This window comes from Mytilus edulis, chromosome 8 (genome assembly GCF_963676685.1).
Source record: "Mytilus edulis chromosome 8, xbMytEdul2.2, whole genome shotgun sequence".
In the NCBI taxonomy this organism is placed as follows: Eukaryota; Metazoa; Mollusca; class Bivalvia; order Mytilida; family Mytilidae; genus Mytilus; species Mytilus edulis.
Window position 1 is genome coordinate 36,190,101 of NC_092351.1, and position 23,882 is coordinate 36,213,982.

The 23,882-nt window shown below is 30.9% G+C and overlaps 2 protein-coding genes across 5 annotated transcripts in view; one reads left to right on the top strand and one right to left on the bottom strand.

The window, feature by feature from the left end:
• Positions 1–72: 72 nt before the first annotated feature.
• LOC139486781 (asparaginyl-tRNA synthetase-like) lies at positions 73–19,004 on the bottom strand. Its single transcript, XM_071271743.1, has 13 exons — positions 18,826–19,004; positions 15,407–15,516; positions 15,115–15,235; positions 14,400–14,540; positions 13,404–13,484; positions 12,592–12,719; positions 11,035–11,167; positions 10,575–10,676; positions 9,776–9,813; positions 8,811–8,877; positions 3,354–3,485; positions 1,673–1,797; positions 73–252 (listed from the first exon to the last, which is right to left on the bottom strand). Exons 1-13 carry the CDS (start codon positions 18,961–18,963, stop codon positions 108–110), a joined length of 1,461 nt encoding a protein of 486 aa, XP_071127844.1. The 5' UTR covers positions 18,964–19,004; the 3' UTR covers positions 73–107.
• Positions 19,005–19,172: 168 nt separating this feature from the next.
• LOC139486786 (ragulator complex protein LAMTOR1-like) overlaps positions 19,173–23,882 on the top strand; it is a 513,831-nt gene continuing 509,121 nt past the window's right edge. For all 4 annotated transcript variants that reach the window (XR_011655632.1, XR_011655633.1, XM_071271748.1 and 1 more), the window contains exon 1: positions 19,173–19,323. Coding sequence is in view for 2 of the 4 variants with exons in the window: in XM_071271748.1 (XP_071127849.1) it covers positions 19,282–19,323 (42 nt within the window). In the remaining 2 variants the exon portion in view is untranslated. The remainder of the gene's footprint in view (positions 19,324–23,882) is intronic.

Consider the following 23,882-nt stretch of genomic DNA (forward strand, 5'->3'; position numbering starts at 1 on the left):
TCCACATCTTCTTATATCTATACACACATCATTTAACCGACATGGCAATGTTATACAAGACAAAACATCATAAAAAAAACAATATACATTTAATAAATAATACTGCATCAAAGTTTACAATGTTTTGAAGATCTAGGAAATGGTATAGTGTCACGTATGTTGTTAATGCCTAGTATAAATTGCAACAATCTCTCAAAACCTAAACCAAATCCTCCGTGTGGGACACTTCCAAACTTCCGCAGATCCAAATACCTGTAAAATATTTGTAGAAAATATTATAAGCACAGAGTAATTTTGTTTCTTTCTAATTCTCATTACATCTGTTACTTTTAATTCAGAAATTGTGCATACATAATTGTAATTGTTGAACATAGACAAACATGTGTGATTGATTATTGCAATAATCAGGCAATGCTGCATAAACATTAATAAAATTATGCTCTCAAAATTTAGAATGTGACAATTTTCCCAATAATAAAAGCATAGCCTATATTTTTGAAATTACATTATCTCCTTATTTGTTCATCTTTTAAAACATAATTTTGAAGTTCAAGGGACATAATCCAAAAAAACATTTCGTTGACCATCTAGAGCAAAACTAAAATATAAATAACTTTATTTATTTAAGAATTGTATGCTTCTTTTTGTAGCTTCATTGGGTTTAAAAGCGTTGACCAAAGTACATTTTGTATGAGGCGCAGAAGCGCTTCATTCTAAAAATGTGTGCATGGTCAACGGTTTCACAACCCTATAAAGTTACAAAAAGAAGCATTCAATATTATAATTACATTTTTTAGCTAGGATCATGAAAACACAAATTTTATCATTTTTTTTTTATTTAATTCACCTGTGCACTTTATTTTGAGACCTCTTGCTATCACGAATGATAAGTTTTATTGTGTAATGCAATTGCTTAAGGAATAACACGCGATGTGCAGTTATCCAATCAGAATATCGTATTATAATGAAACATACATCTAATGTAATTATTTTCTTTTACATAAGCTATTCAAACTCCAGTTTGTAAACATACATAAGTTTATAAGTATTTTTTATGTGACTTAATTTATTTTACCAATGGTGAAGTTTACAAGAGTCATTTACAAGCAGTTTCAACTTTTATTTGATGATCAATAGGTAGGTTATGACAGGAATGAAGTGCAAGAAAGTTGGCCACTGCAAAAACAATCGCATGTCAGATAGGCTAAAAATTTTGCCTGCAACAGGCGTTCATTATCACTGAACTAGTATATATTTGTTTAGGGGCCAGCTGAAGGACGCCTCCGGGTGCGGGAATTTCTCGCTACATTGAAGACCTGTTGGTGACCTTCTGCTGTTGTGTTTTTTTTATTTTGGTCGGGTTGTTGTCTCTTTGACACATTCCCCATTTCCATTCTCAATTTTATCCTACAGAAATTTCATAGAGTTATTGCAAGGGTTCCTTTGATATGCAAGGAGCCTGGTACTCTCTCTAAACAAGGCATCATATAAAATGTATCCATTTTGACAAGCTGGGGCTTCTATTTCAAACATCCTGTAATAAATGGACACTTGGCATGGGTTTAACTGCAAGAAGGGGAAAAGATCAAGATGACCATTCTCTTACAGGGCAGTCATCCTTAAGGTTGGTGATAGCTGAAAATTTTGAGGCAAGTATTCAGAAATTTCTCACCAATTCAAGTTCTCCAAGAGTTCATGTTGTTGCAGTTTATTTCTAAGTACATCATATCTCTCCTCCCTCATTGTCCCTCCTACTAGCTCTCCTACTTCAGGTACCAGTAGATCTACAGAGGATACCTATATAAAATAAGGGGAGATAATAATTTAAACACATTCATGGCATCATTTTAACCAACTGTATAAAATAAGGGTAGATAATAATTTAAACACATTCAACCAATTTGTAAAATAAGGGGAGATAATAATACAAACACATTCGTGACATCATTTTAACCAACTGTATAAAATAAGGGGAGATAATAAGTTTAGCACACAGGACTTAATAAAAATGAATTATCTATGCTATTAAGATTCACAAATATAAATTTGAGGTTGACTGCAACTTTTTGAAAAGATGTCGGAAACATTAGTATGGACTTATTTTTCACTAAACATAAACTAGTGTAAGACACTTTTTGCTAATGCATGATACATTTTTGCTGGTACTTATTTTTGTGGATAGAGGATACATGTAATTTTGTGCATATTTGATTTCTTGGTTTCACTATAGTCTGCATATAAGCCTATAGAAAACAAATACTTGAACATATACATTTGTGTTTCAATGAAATCCAAGAAAATGGACATTACATGAAGAATAATAAATTCCCAGTATGTCAGTCAGGGATACTACTTGTAAAAGTTATTTGTATTCACTAAAAGAAGTAAATATTAATAGACTAAGTATAAACACAATATAATATCAAGTACACAATATAAAAATTTAGAATGCATGTTCCATTCTTAAAAGAACTATGAGAGACTGTTATACACAATCATAAAACAACAGAATTAAAACATAGTTTTGTTATTTACACAAAACATAAAATTGCAATATCACCATGCAAATTCAAGGATAAAACCTGATACATGTACATAATAAAAATAACAATGATTTTTAACAGTATACAATACTATTTCATTGCAATAAAATATTATGGCAGGTTTTGGCAACAGAACTACAAACATTTTCATTTTTGAACAAAAATATAAATTTTTCATCATCTGACAAAGTTAAAAACATATTATTGTGTTGAATTATATCGATAAATAAAGATTGCCTTAAATCTTCGTATAATGGACATGTTAACAGTACATGTTTTTCATCTTCTATATCATCACAATTGAAACATAATCTTTTATCTAAATCTAATCTTTCCTAAAGACCAGTTTCTATTTTTAAAGGTGCTACTTCACATCTTAATTTCACATATGCACTGCGATATCGAATAGGTATATTTTGCAACAACACTGCTATTTACAAGCCTCCAAAGGACAATTTTTGAAGGCCTTGCATAATAACTTAAGATCTTTGCTCAATTTGTTTTTTTGTTGAATTAATGAGATGCAATATTGAACTCTAATATAAAATTCTGAGCTTACCAAAGAAAGTTATTTAAAGCATGTTAAGACATTCCAAAACTTGAGAATTTATAATTATGGATTGTCAAAAAAACAAATTATATGAGTAAATGTTTTGAGAAAATTATGGGGAGATTATTCAAACCTTATAAGAATATTTGTTTATAACAGAATTGCTATATATAAGTTTATTATTATTTACTTCTTCAAGTAAATCAAAAATAACTTGTACAAGTAGTAACCCTGACTATAAGGTATACAAGTATACTAACTGTTTGTGTGCCATCGTTATGCCTGGCATAGAATGGTTTTATAGTGGCAGGAAAGTCTGTTACAAACACTGGTATATTATTGTTATATTTCACCAGATATCGCTCATGTTCTCTCTTTAAATCTTCTCCCCACTGTAAAATAAGATCAATTCATTTTCATATTTTTCTCCTTATAAAAATAACTATTAAATGTATTACCATATGATTTTGGAATAATATATTGTTTCTTTATTGTAAAAGCTTTTAATAAAAATCTAATCTGACATGGGACTTACTGCAAAAAAGTAAATTTAAGGCCAGACACACGGTGGGTATGGTTGTCCTGCGAGAGAACGTACTGTGCTGGTGATTTGGTCCTGACGGGTGCTGGTGGGTCCTGATTCTGTGCTGGTGGGTTTGTTTACATTGTATCAGAACGGCAATAAAACGACTGTTTTGTTGCTTAATTTTTCTCTGATGCGTCATAAGTACCATGCAAAGTATATTACAACAATATAAAATTGCAAAAGTCGTGCAAGTTCGTTAAACGGAATTGTCCTGACGATGTGCTGGTGATAAGAAAAACGGTCCTGGTTCTGTGCTTCTATGTCCTGGTTCTGTGCCTTTATATTTTAGTGAAAAGTGGCAAATATTCAGTCAAGATCATTGATGCTGTACTGTTATTGACTACTAGTAATTAACTGTTGTCTGCTTTCTTGAAATTGACATTGTTATGAATCTGTTTACTGTTATTATGAGAGAAAAAAAAAACCCTATTTTTTATTCTTTTTATAATCTGTTAATGGAACCCTTCTTGCCCACTTTTAAGATAAGAAAATATGTTTACGATTTTCGGGATTACGATCATTTTGCAAGATCGCCAAAATACGTTGTAATTTATACAATACTTATATAAAGTAGATGATGTTGTATGTTTGTTGTCAATGGACAAATTTCCATAAGAAACCAAAGAAAGTATGTGTTAACAACCATACGTCATTGTACGACCTTCAACAATAACCCATAAAATAAAAATGTAAAAGGTTTTGTATAAAAATAGAGAGCAAAAATATAGAAGAAAGGACTTTCTGAGCGCGTTTGAATCATATGTCTTTAGCAGCTTAAAACACGTTTGTTTGTGAAAAATTGAGTGGTGACTATAAGAATGACAATAGTATTGCGGGTTTGTTTGTTTGGTTTTTTTTGGGGGGATGGGGGATAAGTTAGAGCGAGGTTACAGTGAAAGTGTTAAGCTTGGAATAGTTTCCCGTAAGATTTAAAAGCTGTATTTTAAAAGAAAAATGTATCTTACAGCTATTAAGAATCACTTGCTGTATCTGTAAGATTTTTTCAACATATTTTTTTTGTCTGAACGGTTATCAGGTATTTTTTTCGAAAGTTCGATAGAACACTAAAAAAAATCACTATTTTATGAAAGGGCAGACTAGAATATGTCAGAGAATATGTCAGAGAATAAAGACGAGATAACCTAGAGAACATTAACAAAACTAAGATTTCTTAGCTTTTTCATTTCAAAATTCCAAAATAAATAAATATTTTTGATAAAGAATTACAGGGGAGGAAGTGAACAATGTGTCCTACTTTTCTATATTTAAATATTTTTATGAATAAAAAATCAAATGTGCCTTAATTATGATTGAAAATGGGTAAATGGAAAAACTACCAAACTAAAATACATTTTTATTTTAATATTAGTAATATCACTAAGCTTTTAAGTTTTGTGTGTCAAACACACCATCTCTGTAGTAATGACTCCTTATTAAGATATTTTACATCTCCATTTTTTTTTCTGCATTTTTTTATATTGTGAATTCTTAGTATTATTATATTAAAATGTAGACTTAATTTATATTTAAAAAAACTGAATCTAAAGCCAGATAAATCAAACATTTTTGTTTCTATCTATCCGTTTTCAGGACTTTAACAATCAACGTAAACACGCCTGGAAAGTAAAATGCGTACTCGGCTGTCTGTAATCGACCATTTTTAGACACCCTCCTAAAAAACAAGCCGGGGTGGGGGTTCAGAGATGCAAATTAAGTACTTAGATCAATATTTTATATTTTCGTGTATGGTTTATCACCCCCTCCTGTGGCCTGTCAATTACGAAAATGTGCAAACTGCAATAGTATCAAAACAGCACAGACAATGAATAATAGAGATATAATTTTGTACATATACATGTATCAAGGGGAAACTTCTTGCAAAGCATTATTATTGATAGTTCATTATTGTATTTAGTAGAAAAAGAGAATTTGGTGAAAATAAAATCACTATTTTTGTAGAAAATTCACAGACCTTTGTACAGAAATTTTTGTTATGTTTAGCATGGGATCAACACAAGGGTACATTATCCTTAAAAATCTATTTAAAAGTATTTGAAACTAACGTTTGCTTTGTTAATTGTGCCTTCAATTTCAAAAATTAAAATATCTCGTAACTTCATACTACCAATTGAGTATAAAACAAGTAAATAAGTTTAAAAAAGAAACTCTTAGATTAAACACCTAGATTTAACTTTAAAAAGTCATAACAGTTTAAAACAATACAAATCTACACACACAAATAACTGGCTTAATTTCAACTGATTTTCAACCCGAATCGCTATAAGATCATATATAAGCTCAACTGTGTCCAGGGATCGTGTGAGGTTCATTTATTGTCTTGGCGTCCGTATTACAATGACCAAATGTTACCAAATGATTTTTTCAAGAGTGAATCTAGGAAAAACAATATTCATCAACAAACCAGACCACTGTCTGTTAAAATGTATTCGAGTTTTTAGTTACAGCCGATTCCATTGAGTATGTAGGCAAATGTTATATCTTTGGTTAGCTTGCTTGTTAGCTAAACCGTGAAGTCATTGTTAGGTAAGGTCTATACCCTTCTTTCGAATTAGCCTGGTCCTACAGACAGAAAGATGTGTCATTTGTCGGACTAGTCTACTCTTAAAGTAGGGTAGTTTACATAACCTAACAATGACTTTTCTGTTCAGCAAGCAAGATAACCAAAGATATTCCCTTTGTCTACACACTCATTGAAATCGGCTTTAATATTGCAAATGTTCAAGCAATTAGGGCAAAACTTACCGAGTAAAAAAAATCAAAATGTCTATCACCTTGCACATTTCAGAAAATTCAGATCAGATAACGAAACTGGGTCCAGCAACATTTATAAGCAATTTAAGATTTTGACCCTCACAGTTTCCATTCACCACAAATATTCTCGTTACAACGAATCAAATACCAGTTGCAGCCTTTTGTTTATCTATTAATATATGTATACGGATAAAGTTATGAAAGGCAGCAGGGTCACCAGGGTGAGGAGTCCATGTCATCTGAAATAAATGCTAAGCATAGATCTAGAAAGCGGCAGATAATCATGGCATTAAAAAAACTTCTTTTTTTCTACTTTTTTCGAACAAATTGACACATAAAATGAATTATATAGTATTATGGAATTTTTAACTTGTGTTCAATTCATTGGTTACACCTTTTACTAGGATAACAGTCCTGTCAAGTATGAGCTGGGTAAAATATTTCAGAAAAGAAGATGGAAATGTGAAAGTTTCCGTGCGTCAGGTGCAACAGCATACGAACAGCTAACATGTCTCGTCAGGGTGGAAGCTAAAAAGTCCACGAAAATATGATTTAAAACCTTTATTCGTTCCAACAAAGATATTGTGATTTTGTTGAGGATTTAACCATCTACGACAACAAAATTTCTTTTTTTTTTTAGAATTTACAGCTCTTCTATAAATATATGCAAAGCAAACCATTGATTAAATTGCTTGCTATGATTGTTTGGATGTTTTTAAACGACAGGTAAGTAGTCTGTTTACTATATACTACAATTTATTTGGAAAATAAACATTAACTTCAATTCCTGTCAGTTTGTATTTGTCCAATCAAATCCCAGTATGTATTGAAACTCCGCCTACCTATTGTTTGAAAACATCCAAGCAAACATAGCAAGCAAGTCAATCAAATTTTTTTTTTGCATGCTTTTATAGAAGAGCTGTACTATATAATGCAAGGAAGCGTTTAAGTCTTTCGCCAAAAAATACTATCAATTTCTTTTTGTCCTATGTAAACTTACGTACCATTTCCTTCCATTCATGATCATTAAATTGAACTGTAAAATATTGCTTGGTACCTTCTTAATTCCTTTATGAGTCTTATGTAAACATAATTATGACAATAACTGTTGTGAGAACAAGATTCACTGCACACTTTTAAAGTTCTGCTTCATCAAACATTAAAATGTGAACTTAAGTTTTGAGACTTTTTTAATCTACACGATTGGGATTTTTGTATATGAGAACATGGTTTATCTATTAGTTGAAAATGCGGCTTTGAACTAGCTTTCAGTACCTGCAAGCATTCGTTATTCAATAATGTGTGTCTTTGTGTTATTATTTTATGTAATAAAATGTTGTTTTGGTACACCACTGTAACAATGAAGGAGGAAATGAGGAGGGTTGGTTGGGTGGAAGTGGGGAGGGGTATGCGGAGCGCTAACAAACATGTCTATGCGGCATTGGCTTTGATCATTGTTGAAGCATCAATGTAAGGGCCATTAAAAATATCTTATTTTAGATACTATATATTGTTATCTGATATTGGACGAAAGATGTTGCCCTTTTATGTAATTATTTAATACAAGTTACGATCATTTCAAAACACATATTAAACAGCCAAATGGATGCACAAGAGCTAAAATAGGAGTCATAGATCCTATTGACAACAATTATCTACCCAATTTTATTGATTCTGTAACATTTGTTTCAAATATGACCAACTTCTTATCCAAAATCACCAGCACCGTATCAGGACCCACCAGCACAATGACAGGACCCACCAGCACAGTATCAGGACATGAATAAATTGAGAAAATGCTAAATGTTAATAAATTGCAATGTTTTTTCACAAAATAGTTTTGTCGCGTGGATTGCGGTATAGAAAGCGGACTCTATGAGCATTTTTGTTTTATTTTTTCAGTTCGAGATTTTCTGAAAATGAGCATTTCTGTGTTACGCTGACTGAAAAAGTTTAGAGGGTCAACTTTTTAATGGTTTACATATGAACCCATAAGAAACAAAATTGAAAAATCTCAACCGTTTTCTTCCATTTTTTATGAGTGAAAACGTCAAAAATCATTATTTTCGTCTTTGTTTACATTTTTTCATTGATCACCAGCACCCGTCAGGACCAAATCACCAGCACAGTACGTTCTCTCGCAGGACAACCATACCCACCGTGAGACAGTAAAACTAAAAAAAAATATTCAATATAAAACACAAATTTTAATTCTAAAAACGTTTTTTGCTATACTATATAAAAAAAATTCTTGCAATTTAAAAATCTGAAAGTCTTTAAATAAATACTATTCAAAATACAAAACAGAAAAAAAAATGCTAAACACATGTCTTTTTCAAGTAAATAGAAAAAACCTTACTCTTATTTTAAATTCAAACTTTTTGTTCTTCTTTTCAAGTATCTTTACTGCATCTGTATATGGTATTCTGTAAAATATTCTTAAAATTAATACATTTATACATTTTCAAATAGATGAACAGCCTTCCAATGTCACCCACATGTTTTATGCATATAATTGTGCAACAAGTGTTTTTTTTGTTCTTTTAAACTTTAATACATAAATGTAGGCATGTGATCACTATCAAGGTTATTTTCCATGCTATTTCATTTCTAAGAGGCGTTATTCCTGTAAAAATCATTGATATGCACTGATTAGTGAACTCTTCAAAGATATTGCTGATATAAACCTACAGGATACTGTATTTTAGTTTCATTGCTTCATCATGTTCAAGTCTGTCATATGTGTTTCTTAAAATTGATTTGTTATAAATTAGGCTGTTAATTTTTCAAAATTGAATTGTTTCATATATTTCATGTCATGCCTTTTATAGCCAACCCTAAAGTATGGGTTTTTCTTATTGTTGAAGGCCATATAGATGCCTTTAAACCTTACATCCATTTCATTTGAACGTTTGGAGGATAGTTGTTTCATTGGCAATCATACCACATCTCCTTATTTTTATATACCTATTTAGATATAGACAAAAATTATGTGTTAGAGAGCTTACAATGCAATTATCGTGATATAATTTATATTTTAAAGGGAAATTAACACTGTAAAAAGTCAAGATCACACTAACTTTCCAACAATAATGTATCAAAAGTATTTTCAGCTTCTGTTTGGTTTTCTCAGAATCTGTAAGACAATGAGTGCAGAAAAGGAGAACTGGGAAAGAAATTTTAGAAAATATTGTTCAAGGTAATTATTACTAATACATTCTATCACACAGAGAACAACTTAATGAATTTTTACATAGTGTTTTATACAATGGTTCTTTAACATGTTTAGCTATCATCCAACACATATCTTAAGATTAAAAGTACCTTGTAAAAGCCTTATCTAGAGCTGTTTGAACTGTTTTCTGAAATATAAAGGACACCAATAAAAATGTGAAACATAAATGTAATAAATTTAATGCTACAAATCACTTAAGAAATTGCCTTATTTTACTGTAATTCACAATTTTGCTTTACACATTTTTGGCATTATATTGTAATCCTGCAACATTCATTTTTTAACATGTGCTTTTAAACAAATGGTGTGTGTTCAACTGAAAATGATTTTATGCAAAGGTAAATAACTCAATATTTCCTGATTAGTAGGAGAAAAATGATCAAATTGTGATTGCTGCAATAATCCTTTTTAAATCAGATTATTGTATACTGCTATATCTTTCCTTTATCTGTGTGGCTGTTATAGATGCAGAGACAATTTATTCCACAAACATCTTATTCCTCATTTTTTTTTCAATAACTGCTGTTACATACATTAATGGCCAAACCATACGGTAAGTTTAGTTTTAAAACATGGACATTTAGAGAGAAATCTCCTTATTTTTCTGATCAGGACTGAATTTTATAAAAATATCTTTAAAAGATATAGATTTTTCTACTAGTATAGCATATAACTCAACATTATCAATGGTCCATGGATATGATGTCAAGGTCAGATGAACCATGCCAATTTATAATAATTCCATAAAATTGATGTACTGCTTAAAGTATATATGAGAATGGACCTAATATTAAAACTATCGCCAGATTAGCATCCCTTTGCTTTGTCTCATATTCTTTAACATTTATTATTTACAAGACAAAATAGACAACTTTAATTCTGACTTACTTGTTGATCTTTAGGGGCTACATATTTATAGTAGAACTGTAAATCATCATCACAAGTATTCTGTAATTCTCTAATGGTAAACTTTACTAGACTTTCTATCACCTGTTAAAATAATCAAAATAAAACAAAAGCTATAATATTGATTTCCATTTCCATTGTCAATGTTCAAAGTTGAATTTGATTTTCTTCAGATTTATTTTGTCTCAAGTCACTGGAGACTTGATGGATGAATGATTGCTGTTTAATGTCCAGCGGCAAATTAAATGTATATTCAGGGCCAGAACATGATGATGAGTATAAAGCCTACATTGCATATGAAAGACAAGCTGAGCCAGATTTTTACTCTCAATGGGATAAGATTTCACTGTGATATGCCTTTGACATTAAGGTAAATTTAAAACCTAATTATTTTGGAAGATTCTGCATTTAAAATCATTTCTATATTAAACCAAATATTTACCTCAAGAACATCCTCTAATGATTTTGTAAATGCCATTTCAGCCTCTACCATGTAAAACTCTGCCAAGTGGGTTCTATCTACTGACATGTCTGCACGAAACGTTGGACCAAAGTTGTAACATCTTGATATTGCACTAAAAATAAATATTTATTTTAAATGCATAGCAACATAAAATATCCGGCAGAACATAATGAAAAGTTTGAGCAGCAATGTTACTTCATATTGCACTAATGCAATTATAGCTTCAAATTATCAACCTCATCGATGACAAAAAAAGTGTTTTATACATTTTTTTAATCTGTGTTTAGGGTAATTGCATGAATATCGACAAATTGAAAGTCAAACCTTGCAAAATATCAGTGTTTTCCATTCGGCATTTAAGCCGGGTGTACCGACCACCTTCTTTTCAAAGCCGACCACCTTTCCATTTTAGGAGGTGGTCGGCTTTTTTTTCTTCAAATTCCGGATTTTTTTCGGTTCTGCACCGTAAAAATTTAAATACTAATCGCGCCTCGCAGATTTGTTTTCATTGACAAAAATGGCGGATCGTCAAATTTCAATGTTTTCTTTTATTAATCGGGGGAATGGAAAGGCAGATGACGATGGTGATAAGGAAAATTCTAAGCCATATAAGTCAACTAAAACGGTTAGTTGAATTGAAATTGTTGAAATTGAAAGAAAAGTATCAAAACAACGGAAAGGAATTAATTCGAACACTGGCGATCGCGAAGATAAATAGGTTGGGAACAATCCCCAAATGAGGGATATCTCTTAAATGATGGACCGTCCCTCAGGCAAGGGGTCATATTACTGTTGAAGAAAAGAAAAAGAAAAACTTAGATTTTTCAACTTAAAAGGGGGAAAATCATTTTATTTGGTACAAATTTTCTAAAAGAGTGTCCCATTATTTTTAATGTCCATAATGATAAAAAGGCCAGAAACAAATATGAAAACATTTTTTGTTTGAAGGTAAAGTAGATTTAATTAAATGTTCCCCTCATAAAAGGGATAGTCATTACATTGAGAGGTTACCCCTCATTTGAGGGGTGGTGATAAATATGAACAGGACTTTAAATGGCTTATCTTCACAGAAGGATATTACTGTTCTGTGTGCCAAAAATACAGCACTAAAGCAAGGAACAGGACAGAAACTTGGTTCGATAGGCCATGCATTGGCAGGAGGGAGTCCTGCAAAAGCCATTATGATCTGCTATCCGAGATACACAAAACTAATTTGTCAAATCATTTAATGAAAGGCTAGCAGTGATAGCAGAAGAATGGTTCAATTCCATTAAATGTGAATACAATACTTATCCTTTTATTTGTGACCCCAACCCACAGTAAAAAGAAATAAACCCGGTTGAAAATATTAAAAAAAAACACCCGGTTGCAAGTGTTTTTTTCAAAACACCCACCTTACCTTAGTGAAAAAAGGAGAACACTGATATGCATATGTTTTGCACTACTAAGCACTTGAAAAAAGAAATATGTACAATTTTGATAGGAAAACTAAAATAAGCATCAATAAAATTTGATAGAAAAAGTAAACTTACATACCCTGTAATAATTTCTAGGTGAAGTTGTCCTGACACTGTTAAATTAGCTGGGTTTCGGAAAAATAACTTTGGTGTCTTGTTTTCTTCTTCACTGTCTGAAAGTTCAGGTATCAAATCTTTATTATGTGGCTAAAATAAAATGTACAAATATTTTATGCATATTTTGTTTCAATTGTTAATGCATAAGGTCAATTTTTGTAACTACTCATTACTACTGTAATTTGATATAAAAAAAGAAGCATTTTTTACTATAAAATTCTTTTTTTTAGTTTATTTTATTGTACCATCATGACCATAGTTACCAATTATCTTTTATGGGATGCTGACAAAAACTATACACTTCTCTCTTCTTTTTTTGAAGGAGAATTATTTTCTCTTTAAATTCTAATGGGTACAAAATAATTAGAGTATAGATCATGTGTCTAAATAATTTCCTTCAAAGATCTGAAATTTTTCCATAATTTTTTCTAATTTAAGAGAAGTTATGATTGCAGACAGTTTAAACATCTAACTTGAAAACAGACCAAATCAATACAATTTATTGCAAACAAAAACCTTTCTTCTTTTTCTTTCTTTTTTAATCAACATGGAGAAAGTCTTGCAGGTACATGAGATCTCAATTTGACATTCTTGTCCTGTATCATGTATATCGTACCATAAGAAAGGACTACCAAATTTCCACATGCAACACTTAACACAATTATTTTTAGTGACTGATATTCTCTGTGACCTAAAAACATTTTAAGTGAAAGTTAGAAAAATGTCATTTACTTGCTTTTTAGGATGAACAAATACTGAAAATGATAAAATTACCTCCACACTGAAGACTTCCCCACCACCTTCACAATCATTAGATGTCAGGATTGGTGTATGTATAAATAGGAAATCATTTTCCTGAAAAAAAGGTATAAAAATTAAAAAAATTTGACACAGAAGAAATAATTTAATTTACATGTACGATCACAGTCATATTCAATGCTGTTGTTTAAAATAACTTGATGCCCCCTCTGCAATGGCGGGGGCATAAAAAAAATATCCTGAACCAGCTGAATGAGGAGTTGCATTTTTAAATTCGATTTGAAGAGAAACAATACTTTGGAATAAAAATTATACATTTTAAGAAGAAAAAATCACTGAAACAGTAAGTTTTATAGTGAAGTAAATAGATATAGGAAGATGTGGTGTGAGTGCCAATGAGACAACTCTCCATCCTAATAACAATTTAAATAAAAGTAAACCATTATACATGTATGTCAATGTACGGCCTTCAACACGGAGCCTTGGCTCACACCGAACAACAAGCTATAAAGGGCCCCAAAATTGTAAAACCATTAAAACGGAAAAACCAATGGTCTAATTTATATAAAATAAAAAAACTGAGAATCGAGAAACACGTATAAATTACATGAAAAAACGACAACTTCTGTACATCAGATTCCTGACTTAGGACAATTGCAAACATTTGCAGCAGGATTAAATGTTTTAATGGATCCAAACCTTCTCCCTTTTACTGAAACAATAGCATAACATGACAACATAGAAAAACACACTGTAAAATATCAATTGGCAGGCTTAACTCAATCAAAAAACGTACATTAATACACTATAAAGGAATATATGATCAGGATATGAGGACTTGTAAATGCAGATATTCTGTTATTGTTATTGTGTTGTTGGGTTGATGTCCAAATGTTATCCCACTTTTTCCGTCAAAAATATTTGATAAATTAAAGTTAATAAACTTTTATATTCAAAGTGGTAACAAAGTGATCATATTTCAACTTAAATAACTCTAGTAAATAGAAATACCTGAAAATATTTATGAATAGCATTGGTTGTAGCATTTCTCAGTCGAAGGAGACTACTGAAGAAGTTTGTTCTGGGTCTCAAATGTAAATAGTCTCTAACATACTCAACTGGTATCTTACTTCTGGACTGAAATGGAAACTCCTGCAAAAATAGATGATATGAAATAAGCATACAGCATACAGATCAATAGAACACACATACTAGAAATACAACTGGCATGTCATTAAAAATATAATTTGTGACATTGTTGAAAAACTACTATTTATTGTCTAAGCATGTACATGTAAGTATAGAACTACCATCCATGGAAATCCTGAAATGCTAACAAACAAATATATATATTTAAAATTTTTGTCCTTCTATTTTTTCTTTATGTAACATGTCTTTCTTTTTTTTTTTACTTTTTTTCTTTTCATGTCACATGGCCTAGATAGGTAAACTGGTCTATCTATATAACTGTCTAGTCTGTGTGTGTTTCATTATTGTATATGTACATTGTATTTCACTTTCAAGACATTGGTCTATATCAGTAAATAAGAGTTTTGGATTCCAAAATCACATGATCATGATGACTATTTTGTACACAAATTGAAAATGTAGCAGCCCTAAATGTTTGTCAGTTGTAATTTACTTTGAATTTCAACATGAAAAACACAAAAAAAAAATTTTAAGATGGAAAAAAAAAATGGACAATGGGAGACAACTCTAAACAAACCTCAGGATTACATGTTCCACACACAGATATTTTTTCTGCTAACAGTTCATAATCTTGTCCCTGTCCTGGACTTTCTATCATCTTCCCTTCTACTGACACACTGCTACCAAATGTAATTTCACTGAAAATACACACATAAGTTTTCTAGTCTTAAGTGAAAAAGTTTGTTTCCTTGTCAAAATGAATTGTAGCATAAAGTTGCCTCGACTTTTATTAAAATTGTACAATATTTTTGTACAATTTAAGAACAAAGCCTTTATTAAACAATTCCTCATCTTTGATGGTAACTTACTTGTTATTGAGCTCTGGAGGTATTATAACTTGTAGTGATGACAACGATGAACCATCATTAACTTTGATGAAAGTTACATTCTTGTGGACTTGTAATGTCTTCACCCAACCCTACAAAAAAATGTTCATTCCATTCTATCATTTCCATTATTGTGAAGTACATGCATGTACATGTTTATTATTTACCATAATATAATAAAAATAAAAAATCTGAAGTTTTCTAGTAATATACATGAAAAGAATTTATCATGTTTATGCTTCTGTTATGTGAGCAGTGTCGAATAGAAATCGACTTCATGCAATCATATACATTTAATTGTTGACGACTTTGGTTACTCTTGGAACATTCAAAGACGAAATAAAAGAAGAATATATATGGTTCTTATAACAATTGAATTTTCAAACAATTACCATGGTTACAGTCTTTCCACAGAGTTTTTTTCAATCGGATATAAGTTAAAAGATTGATATTCATCTGAAAATTGCATAAGGTAGATTTCTATCTGACCCAGCTGACGTGTTAATCAATGCAACTTTTTACTGTGGAGTCACTACCATGTATGGAGTAGCTAATTTTTCTTATTGTAACAGTGAACTATGTACGTCATGTACATATATTTATCAAATTTCAAAAAAATGCAATTTTGACTTTTTCATTAAAATTGGTTCAAACAATCTTTATAGGTAACCAAACCTAATGCCATTTAAAAAAGAAGGGGTTCATGCTCTCTCATAAGAAACAGTTGAAAAAGGCATCTTTTCCTGATATACCTGATGATAGAGTTTCTTTGTTTACATTGAATATGACCTCGTAACTTACAGTCAGGGATATAACTCTATACGGTTATTACAGAAAAATAACATACATTTGTTATTGTGGACCAAAAAAAAATCAAAGAACTGTGATAACATGAACATATGTATGTTACATGTTTCAAAGGGACAATATACATCATTAGTTTAGTTAAAATGTATAAACATGATAAAAGTTCTATTGGTATTACTTTTGTCTCTATAAAATTGTGAATGGAAATGTGTCAAAGAGACAACAACCTGACCATAGACTCTATGTATTCTTATCTATTGAAAGATATAACAGCTCATAGTTTGTCAATTTTGCATAGTTCACCTACAAAATATGAATATGTTATTACAGAAAAAAATATGCCTGTAATAACTTAAGGGTGTTATTACAGCTTCTCTATATCACTTCAAAGCATTCTGCTCAAGTTTCTCATTAACCCCCAAGTGTCTTATATAATAAGTTACATTCCTTTAAGAACTGAGCCTTGTTATCACAGCTATAGCTTATCTCTTAATAGCCTCGTCTCATTAATTTACCATGGTAAATCAAAAATATACTAATCAAGAAAATTAGTTACCAAGGCTTTGCAAAATTTAGTTTCTGCACACAAAGTCTCAAGAGTTCCCTAGAGCCCACTATAAATGAAATAATTTCACAAATAACAAACATATGCTATTACAGATTTAGAAAAATTGAGGAATAAAGAGTAGACAACTCATGAAAGTATCTGAGTTAATAAAACAAGCAAGTTATGTAATAACCCTTAAGAGTTATATCTCTGACTGACTTAATTAAAGTTACAACTAAAATCCCTAACAACAGAATCAAAATCAGCAACGTTATGGTATTTTAGAATATGTTTGAATTAAAAAAAAGAATTCATACAGATTTCGTCCCCTTTCACAAGTAGTGCCTGCTTCTTATTAAAAGTATGTAAATAACTAGTCCAAATAATTATGACGTCAGTGGCAAGGCTATTTTTTTTCTTTTTCTGGGAGTCCTGACACCTTTGTAACGGTTTATTTCTTCCTCTGTGATCTTTTATCCTGGGGATAATTTGTCACCATATTTTTTTTCTAGACATATTTCACAGGTAGATATTTTCCAAAGGAGTGAAAATCTATCTGTGTTATGCGGATAGTACTATGTATCGGTATATCATGTATATATTTTCCATATCATATTTCACAGCAACCTGTGAAATTGAGTCCCATTAACTACTATATAAGTTACTCACAATCAATATATACCTGACTATAATTATATAATGTTTCACAAAGGTACAACAAATTTGCATAATTTATCAATCAAAGGGAGGAAATTGTGACCAGTTATATTTTAGATATTAATATATATTCCTGAATCTGTTTCATACTGAAATTTTTCCTTGAATCTTATTTTTGATATGTTCATTTATCATGTTTATATAAAAAGATGACTTACAACATGATTTAATAAGAAAGATAACATTTCACAGGTAAATACAATCCATCTGTTGAAATTGCTTTTCTTCCAATATATTGTTATGCTATGATTTAATATCTTATTTCTATATAATCAACAACTACATCTTTGTCCCCAGACAAAACTATTTATAGTTAAAAATATCATCATACTCAAATTCTTCCATTACTGGTAACAGTAGTAATGCAACATTATTTCGACTTTACTTTTTAATTTATATTTGTATTGAGATCTGAAAACAACTTTTACTTGTATTTCACTTACATGACTTACCTTATTTAATCATGATATTATTTCACAATTACGATATTTGAAATAATTTCTGGTTTTCTTTCTTATGTTTCATGATTATTTTCTTTTTAAAAGAATGATATTTGCTTGAATATTTCAGGAAATTTTTTCAATCATAATTTTAAAATTATTTTCCAATTTTTTAACAATTAATTAAAAGCTTTTAATTAATTCAAATACACTATTATTATTTCATAGTATTTGTAAAGGTTAAGTTTTTTTCTAATAACTACCGGTATTCAATAAGTTAACTACACAGATAGAATTTTACAACAAGGGACAAAATAGACATATTTACACTTGTATGCAAATTTGTCCGCCATTACATAAAATCACACAGGTTCCCGTAAACTTTGACATCATAATTCAAAACATTTGGCGTCACAACTAAAAAGTGATTGTTTCTTGACGTCAAAAGGTTATTCGGAGGCAAAATAAAAATGTACAGCTAAATACCAAAAGTGTAAATATGTTTATATCACAGAGAAATAATTTCCTCCGGATAAAAAAATTACAACAACTACTGTGACATTTTTTCCTCCGAATCAAATTTACCCAGATACAATTTTGCTTTACACCTTAAGCGTCCCAGAAAAAAAATAACCTCGCCAGACTTAGCCGTAGGCTTCCCAGAAAGAAAAAAAAATTGCCTTGCCAGACGTCAACTAGTAAATAACATAAATGAAAAAATACACTACACAAATCTCTCTTACAATGCAATGATGCACAATACAAATCCTTGGTGTGACCAAAATGATTTCTATTACATGGCCGAAACAACCTATGACAAATCTACCAAGGCCGAACCGGCTCCATTTATGACCGAAACCTCTTGTAAGTTTCTGCCCAAGTTAAATTACCGTTGCATTCACTGTTGCGTTACTTTGTTTACATTTCAAAATGTCTTTAATTGTATTTCTAATTAATCTGTACTGAGTAAATGAGAACGATCTAGAAAGAAAGGATCTTTTAAGACCTCGAAGTGCAAATGTTGACATTTTTTATTTTTGTATGGAGGCAGACATCTTGTAGATCCGAAATGAATATCCGAATTCACATATCAAATAAGTACAAAATTTACTTTTTCTCTATCTAGATACAAACAATAATTGAAATCGAATAGTTTTATCAAATGAATTAATTTTTGAAACATATTTTAAACAAATAAAATTAAATATTACCCAATCAAAATCAACCAATTTCACAATTTCCTCCTATCTGTCATGTGAGTGCCTAAGGTCAAGGATTTCTACAAATAAAACCGAAAAAGCGACAGATCTGTATATAGTTTCAAAAAAGTAACAAACCCATTAAATATGGGATGCTGCTTTAGCAGCGAAGATGATAAAGACACACTGGTGAACATTCCATCTGTTTTTAACTTTTAATAGAACCAAACTGAAGCATTTATAAATGTGTAGACCCTCCCCCTCTTGATCTGTTTACAGTTTTCTTTACTAAATTTCGCTCATGTCAATACTATTTATCAATCACTGTTTAAAAGGTCTGGGATATATTTAACATGGTAGCTATTCAAGTTTTGCATAGCACACAAAACTGATAAACCTTATTTAAACCTCAGATTGCTGCCAGTCGTTTTTCAAGGTTGCATTTCGTGTGCCAGAAAATATGACAGCTTGGTGTCTGTGACTTCAGATGGCCAACAATGATGTCATTCGATATGTGACAACACGCCATGATGGCTGTTACATTCGGGACACATTGAAGAAAAATATAACATTGTTTAATCTTTGGTCTTTTATTTGAAAAAGATACAGCAATGATAAGAAGCTTGCATTCATGTAAGTTAAAACATGGGCAGATGTGTCCCTCCGGCACAGTCTGTGTGGACACATGTTTTAAAAGGGTTAAAAGTTGGTAAAAGCTAATTCGAGCTTATCATGCTTATTATCTTCTAATCATTTCCTCATTGGTTTTTGACGGAAGCAAGTTACATGTAACTCGTACCAACGGAAACTCGTACCATGTTAACTCGTACCAAAAAAGTTAACTCGTACCAACTTAAAGTCGTACCACTTGGAAGTCGTACCATTAAAAAAAATGTTTTGTGGTGTTTTTTCTTTCTAAAATTAATAAAAAAAAATGTTGAATTACTGTAATTTTATACTGGATTTTAATGAAAACTTGGACAAAAATACGTTTTTTTTTAATATGAGGCAGGCATAACCTGTGAATGGGGACGAAGTCTGTATGTATTATTTTTTTTTTTACCTCAAACATGTTAATAAAGGAAACGGAAATACCGTAACCGGTTCCCGATTTGGTCTGTGGTTAGGGATTTAGCTGTGACGTTGTTTAAGTTATGACGTCATATTCAATGTAAACAAAAGAAACGCTTCCATCAGGTAACGTTTTTTTCAAATCAAACAATTATTAAAAATGAAATTGTATTGAGTTCCAATCTTATATTTTACTAGACTGATACATATAATTTTCTTTTCAAAGTCTCATGCAAACAAGACAGATTTCTGCGCAAATGCGGATAAAACCGGAACAGGAACTAGATCTGAAAAAAAAAGTTAACGATTTTGAGTTCATTAGTAGAATGAAAAAGTCGGGAAATTTTCCCGATTTTTTTTTTTTATTATTGATTTTTCTACCGTAATTGGGGACTCCGTCCCCATATTAAGATACTAATATAAATTGTCTTAATTACCTTAATACCCTGCTAATTAATATACGATATTCCTTTGATTGTGTGATCAAATTATGGTGACTTGAGTAACTCCGGTATCACTCAGATTACAATTCTACCTTGACAGGTAAGTTTGTATTTAGCCTATAAAATACTTATTTAGCCTTGAGAATTGAAAGGTCAGTTTATCCCATTCATACAATAGAAGTTTACCTATAAGGGTCAGAATGGGGTTTACAGAATAGAGAACACATGTAATAGCAACAAAAAATAGAGAATAGAGAAAATGAACAACAAAATAAGGAATAGAGAATAATTTAATGCATGCAAAAGTTTAAAGAATAACTAGGCAAAATAAAAAGGTAACTTAGGTAACTGTAATGCAATACTGATAAAATAATGATCAATGTACAGAATTGATAAATAATCTTGTAACAGAAAGACTAAATAGTAAAATCATTTTCATGAGAATTTTACAGAATGAGAGTTATTTTTAAGGCTATTAAAAGAAAAATGCCCTAAAAATTTAAAGAATACAGATATTAAAATAACCCATGCAGGTCCTCAAGTCATTTACATTGTCAAAATATAGGACACTCTAGTAAAACTGGTTTTAAACTAGACATCTAGTCAAACTGTTTTGGTATAACTGACTGTTTCTTGCCCTAGATGTCTATTTCACAGTGACCTTATGTGTTTGTGCTAAGAGTACATTGTACTGTCATATTTATTGATTTTCTGTTGGGACATGACCTACATTGTTAACATGCAAAACAGTGGCTTGAGATTTCAACTGATATTAGTATAATAAATTAATATTTGGAATGTTATATCGTGGTTGATGGTTTTTTTTTAGGACCAAGATGTTTTCTTCATTCTTGTTCACATTATGATTATTTTAACCTTCAATGCACATTTAAAGATAGAAAAAATTTCAGCTCTCATTGAAAATATTTTGCAACTAAATAATAATCTGTCAGATTTGGTGTAAACAAAAAACAAGACAGTGTAATATATAACCTGCAAGCATAGTCTATTTCTATAAAGTCAAGCAGATAGTTTTTTTTATATATATCTGAAAAAAAATCTACCAGTTTTTTTTATATCTGAAAAAAAACTACCATGTAAAGAAATATGCAATTAAAAGGCTGAAATAACCCCAAAAATTCAACATTAACAGATTTTTAACCGGATTTTTGTGACAAAAATGTTGGTTATTGATTTGGGGATGTACGGCGGGCGGGCGAGCGGGCGGCAATCAAATGTTGTCCGTGCATTAACTCATGAACCGTTCAACCAAAGTTTTTAAAATTTTAATATGTTATTACTGACAACTAAATGAAGGTCAAGTTCAATAATGGCGATTTTGACTTTTACCGTTCAGGAGTTATGGTTCTTGAAAGATGGAAAAATGTTTTTTCCAGTCGTGTCAGTGTATTTATGCATGAACTGTTCTACCAAAGCTTCCCAAATTTTAATATGTTGTTACTGATGACAAAATGGAGTTCAAGTTCAATAATGACGATTTTGACTTTTACCGTTCAGGAGTTATGGTTCTTGAAAGATTGAAAAATGGAGTTTCCAGCCGTGTCCGTGTATTTACACATGAACTGTTCTACCAAAGCTTCCCAAATTTTAATATGATATTACTGATGACAAAATGGAGGTCAAGTTCAATAATGACGATTTTGACTTTTACCGTTCAGGAGTTATGGTTCTTGAAAGATTGCAAAATGGTGTTTCCAGTCGTGTTCGTGCATTTTCTCATGAACCATTCAACCAAAGCTTTTGAAATTTTTATATGTTGTTGCTGATGACAAAATAGAGGTCAAGTTCAATAATGACGATTTTGACTTTTACCGTTCAGGAGTTATGGTTCTTGAAAGATCGTAAAATGGCGTTTCCATTCACTTTATTGCATTTACTCATGACCCATTCAATCTAAGCTTTTCAAATTTTAATATGTTGATACTGATGACAAAATGGAGGTCAAATTTGATATTGACGATTTTCAGTTTCACCATTCATCAGTAATGGTTCTTGTGATATTGCCAGGACACAAATAAATGTTAATAAATCCGGTTTGCTGTCGTTGTGACAGCCTCTTGTTAACAATTAAATCAAGATGCACCAAGTTTTAAATATTGGTCAGAATATAGGGTTCTTTTGTACTTTAACAATATCACAATAACAATAAAGTGACCTTAATTTTGGACAAGGTAAATGGCATGAAGCCAAATTTATCAACTTCTATTGTATGAATGGGATAAACTGACCTTTCAATTCTCAAGGCTAAATAAGTATTTTATAGGCTAAATACAAACTTACCTGTCAAGGTAGAATTGTAATCTGAGTGATACCGGTGTTACTCAAGTCACCATAATACATTCCTTTGATTGTGTGATTATTGGTTGATTATTAACTAATCAACTTGTTTAATCATATTATTACATTTTGGGGCGATATCTTTTTGTGCCAAAAAGTAACTCATTTGCGCCACAACTTAATTGCGTCAATACTTCTTTTGCGCCACCTACTTTTCAAAACTATAGGTATCAAATCTGCCAAGTTATTGTCTATATCTAATACACATGGAACATTAGTTACAGACTGGTCATTTTACTTTCAAAATACATTTTACAGAGGTATTGAGAAAAATAACAGTATATATTCATAGTTAAACACCAATCAAATGCATTTAAATAAGTTGGTACGAGTTAGCAGTGGTACGAGTTTACATTGGTACGAGTTATTTTTTAGTGGTACGAGTTAACGTTGGTACAAGTTTACGTTGGTACGGGTTAACTATAATTCGTTTTGACATGCTATTACATGTATTAAGAATGCAATAATTTGTGATGTCACAATTTCCCTTGAAAAAGGATGCACAATACGAATTCATATGTCATATGAAAACATATGATCTGACCATTTATTATGTCCATATTTGTATACTATGCACACTCTCATTAATAAACAGAGTTCGAGAAAAGTTTTGTTGACCAATCTGTCATGAGACTGTCAAAGCAAGATTATTTGTCAGTCCTACAAATTCTGTAAATTTTATACTAAAAGAAAATTAAATTATTAATAACATATTTCATCGACAATATAACCTTATTATTATTAAATTATATTAGTAATATTTTTCACAGCCACTGGCAAATGAACAATGAACATGATGAAGGACCCGTTCTGTTGTTCTGATTGTTCTTATTTACCGTCATCTTCACTTTCCATTTCATCATCTGAATCACTTTC

Bases quoted from the DNA above. Each gene is read 5' to 3' on its own strand.
- LOC139486781 (XM_071271743.1), bottom strand. From the start codon at position 18,963: ATGTCAACATTTGCACTTCGAGGTCTTAAAAGATCCTTTCTTTCTAGA. The intron at 14,541-15,114 runs GTTTGTTTAGAG...CTATTTTTGCAG, and splicing joins GTGGAACATGTAATCCTGAG to GAGTTTCCATTTCAGTCCAG. The intron at 9,814-10,574 runs GTAAGTCAGAAT...TTTATATTTCAG, and splicing joins TAGCCCCTAAAGATCAACAA to AAAACAGTTCAAACAGCTCT.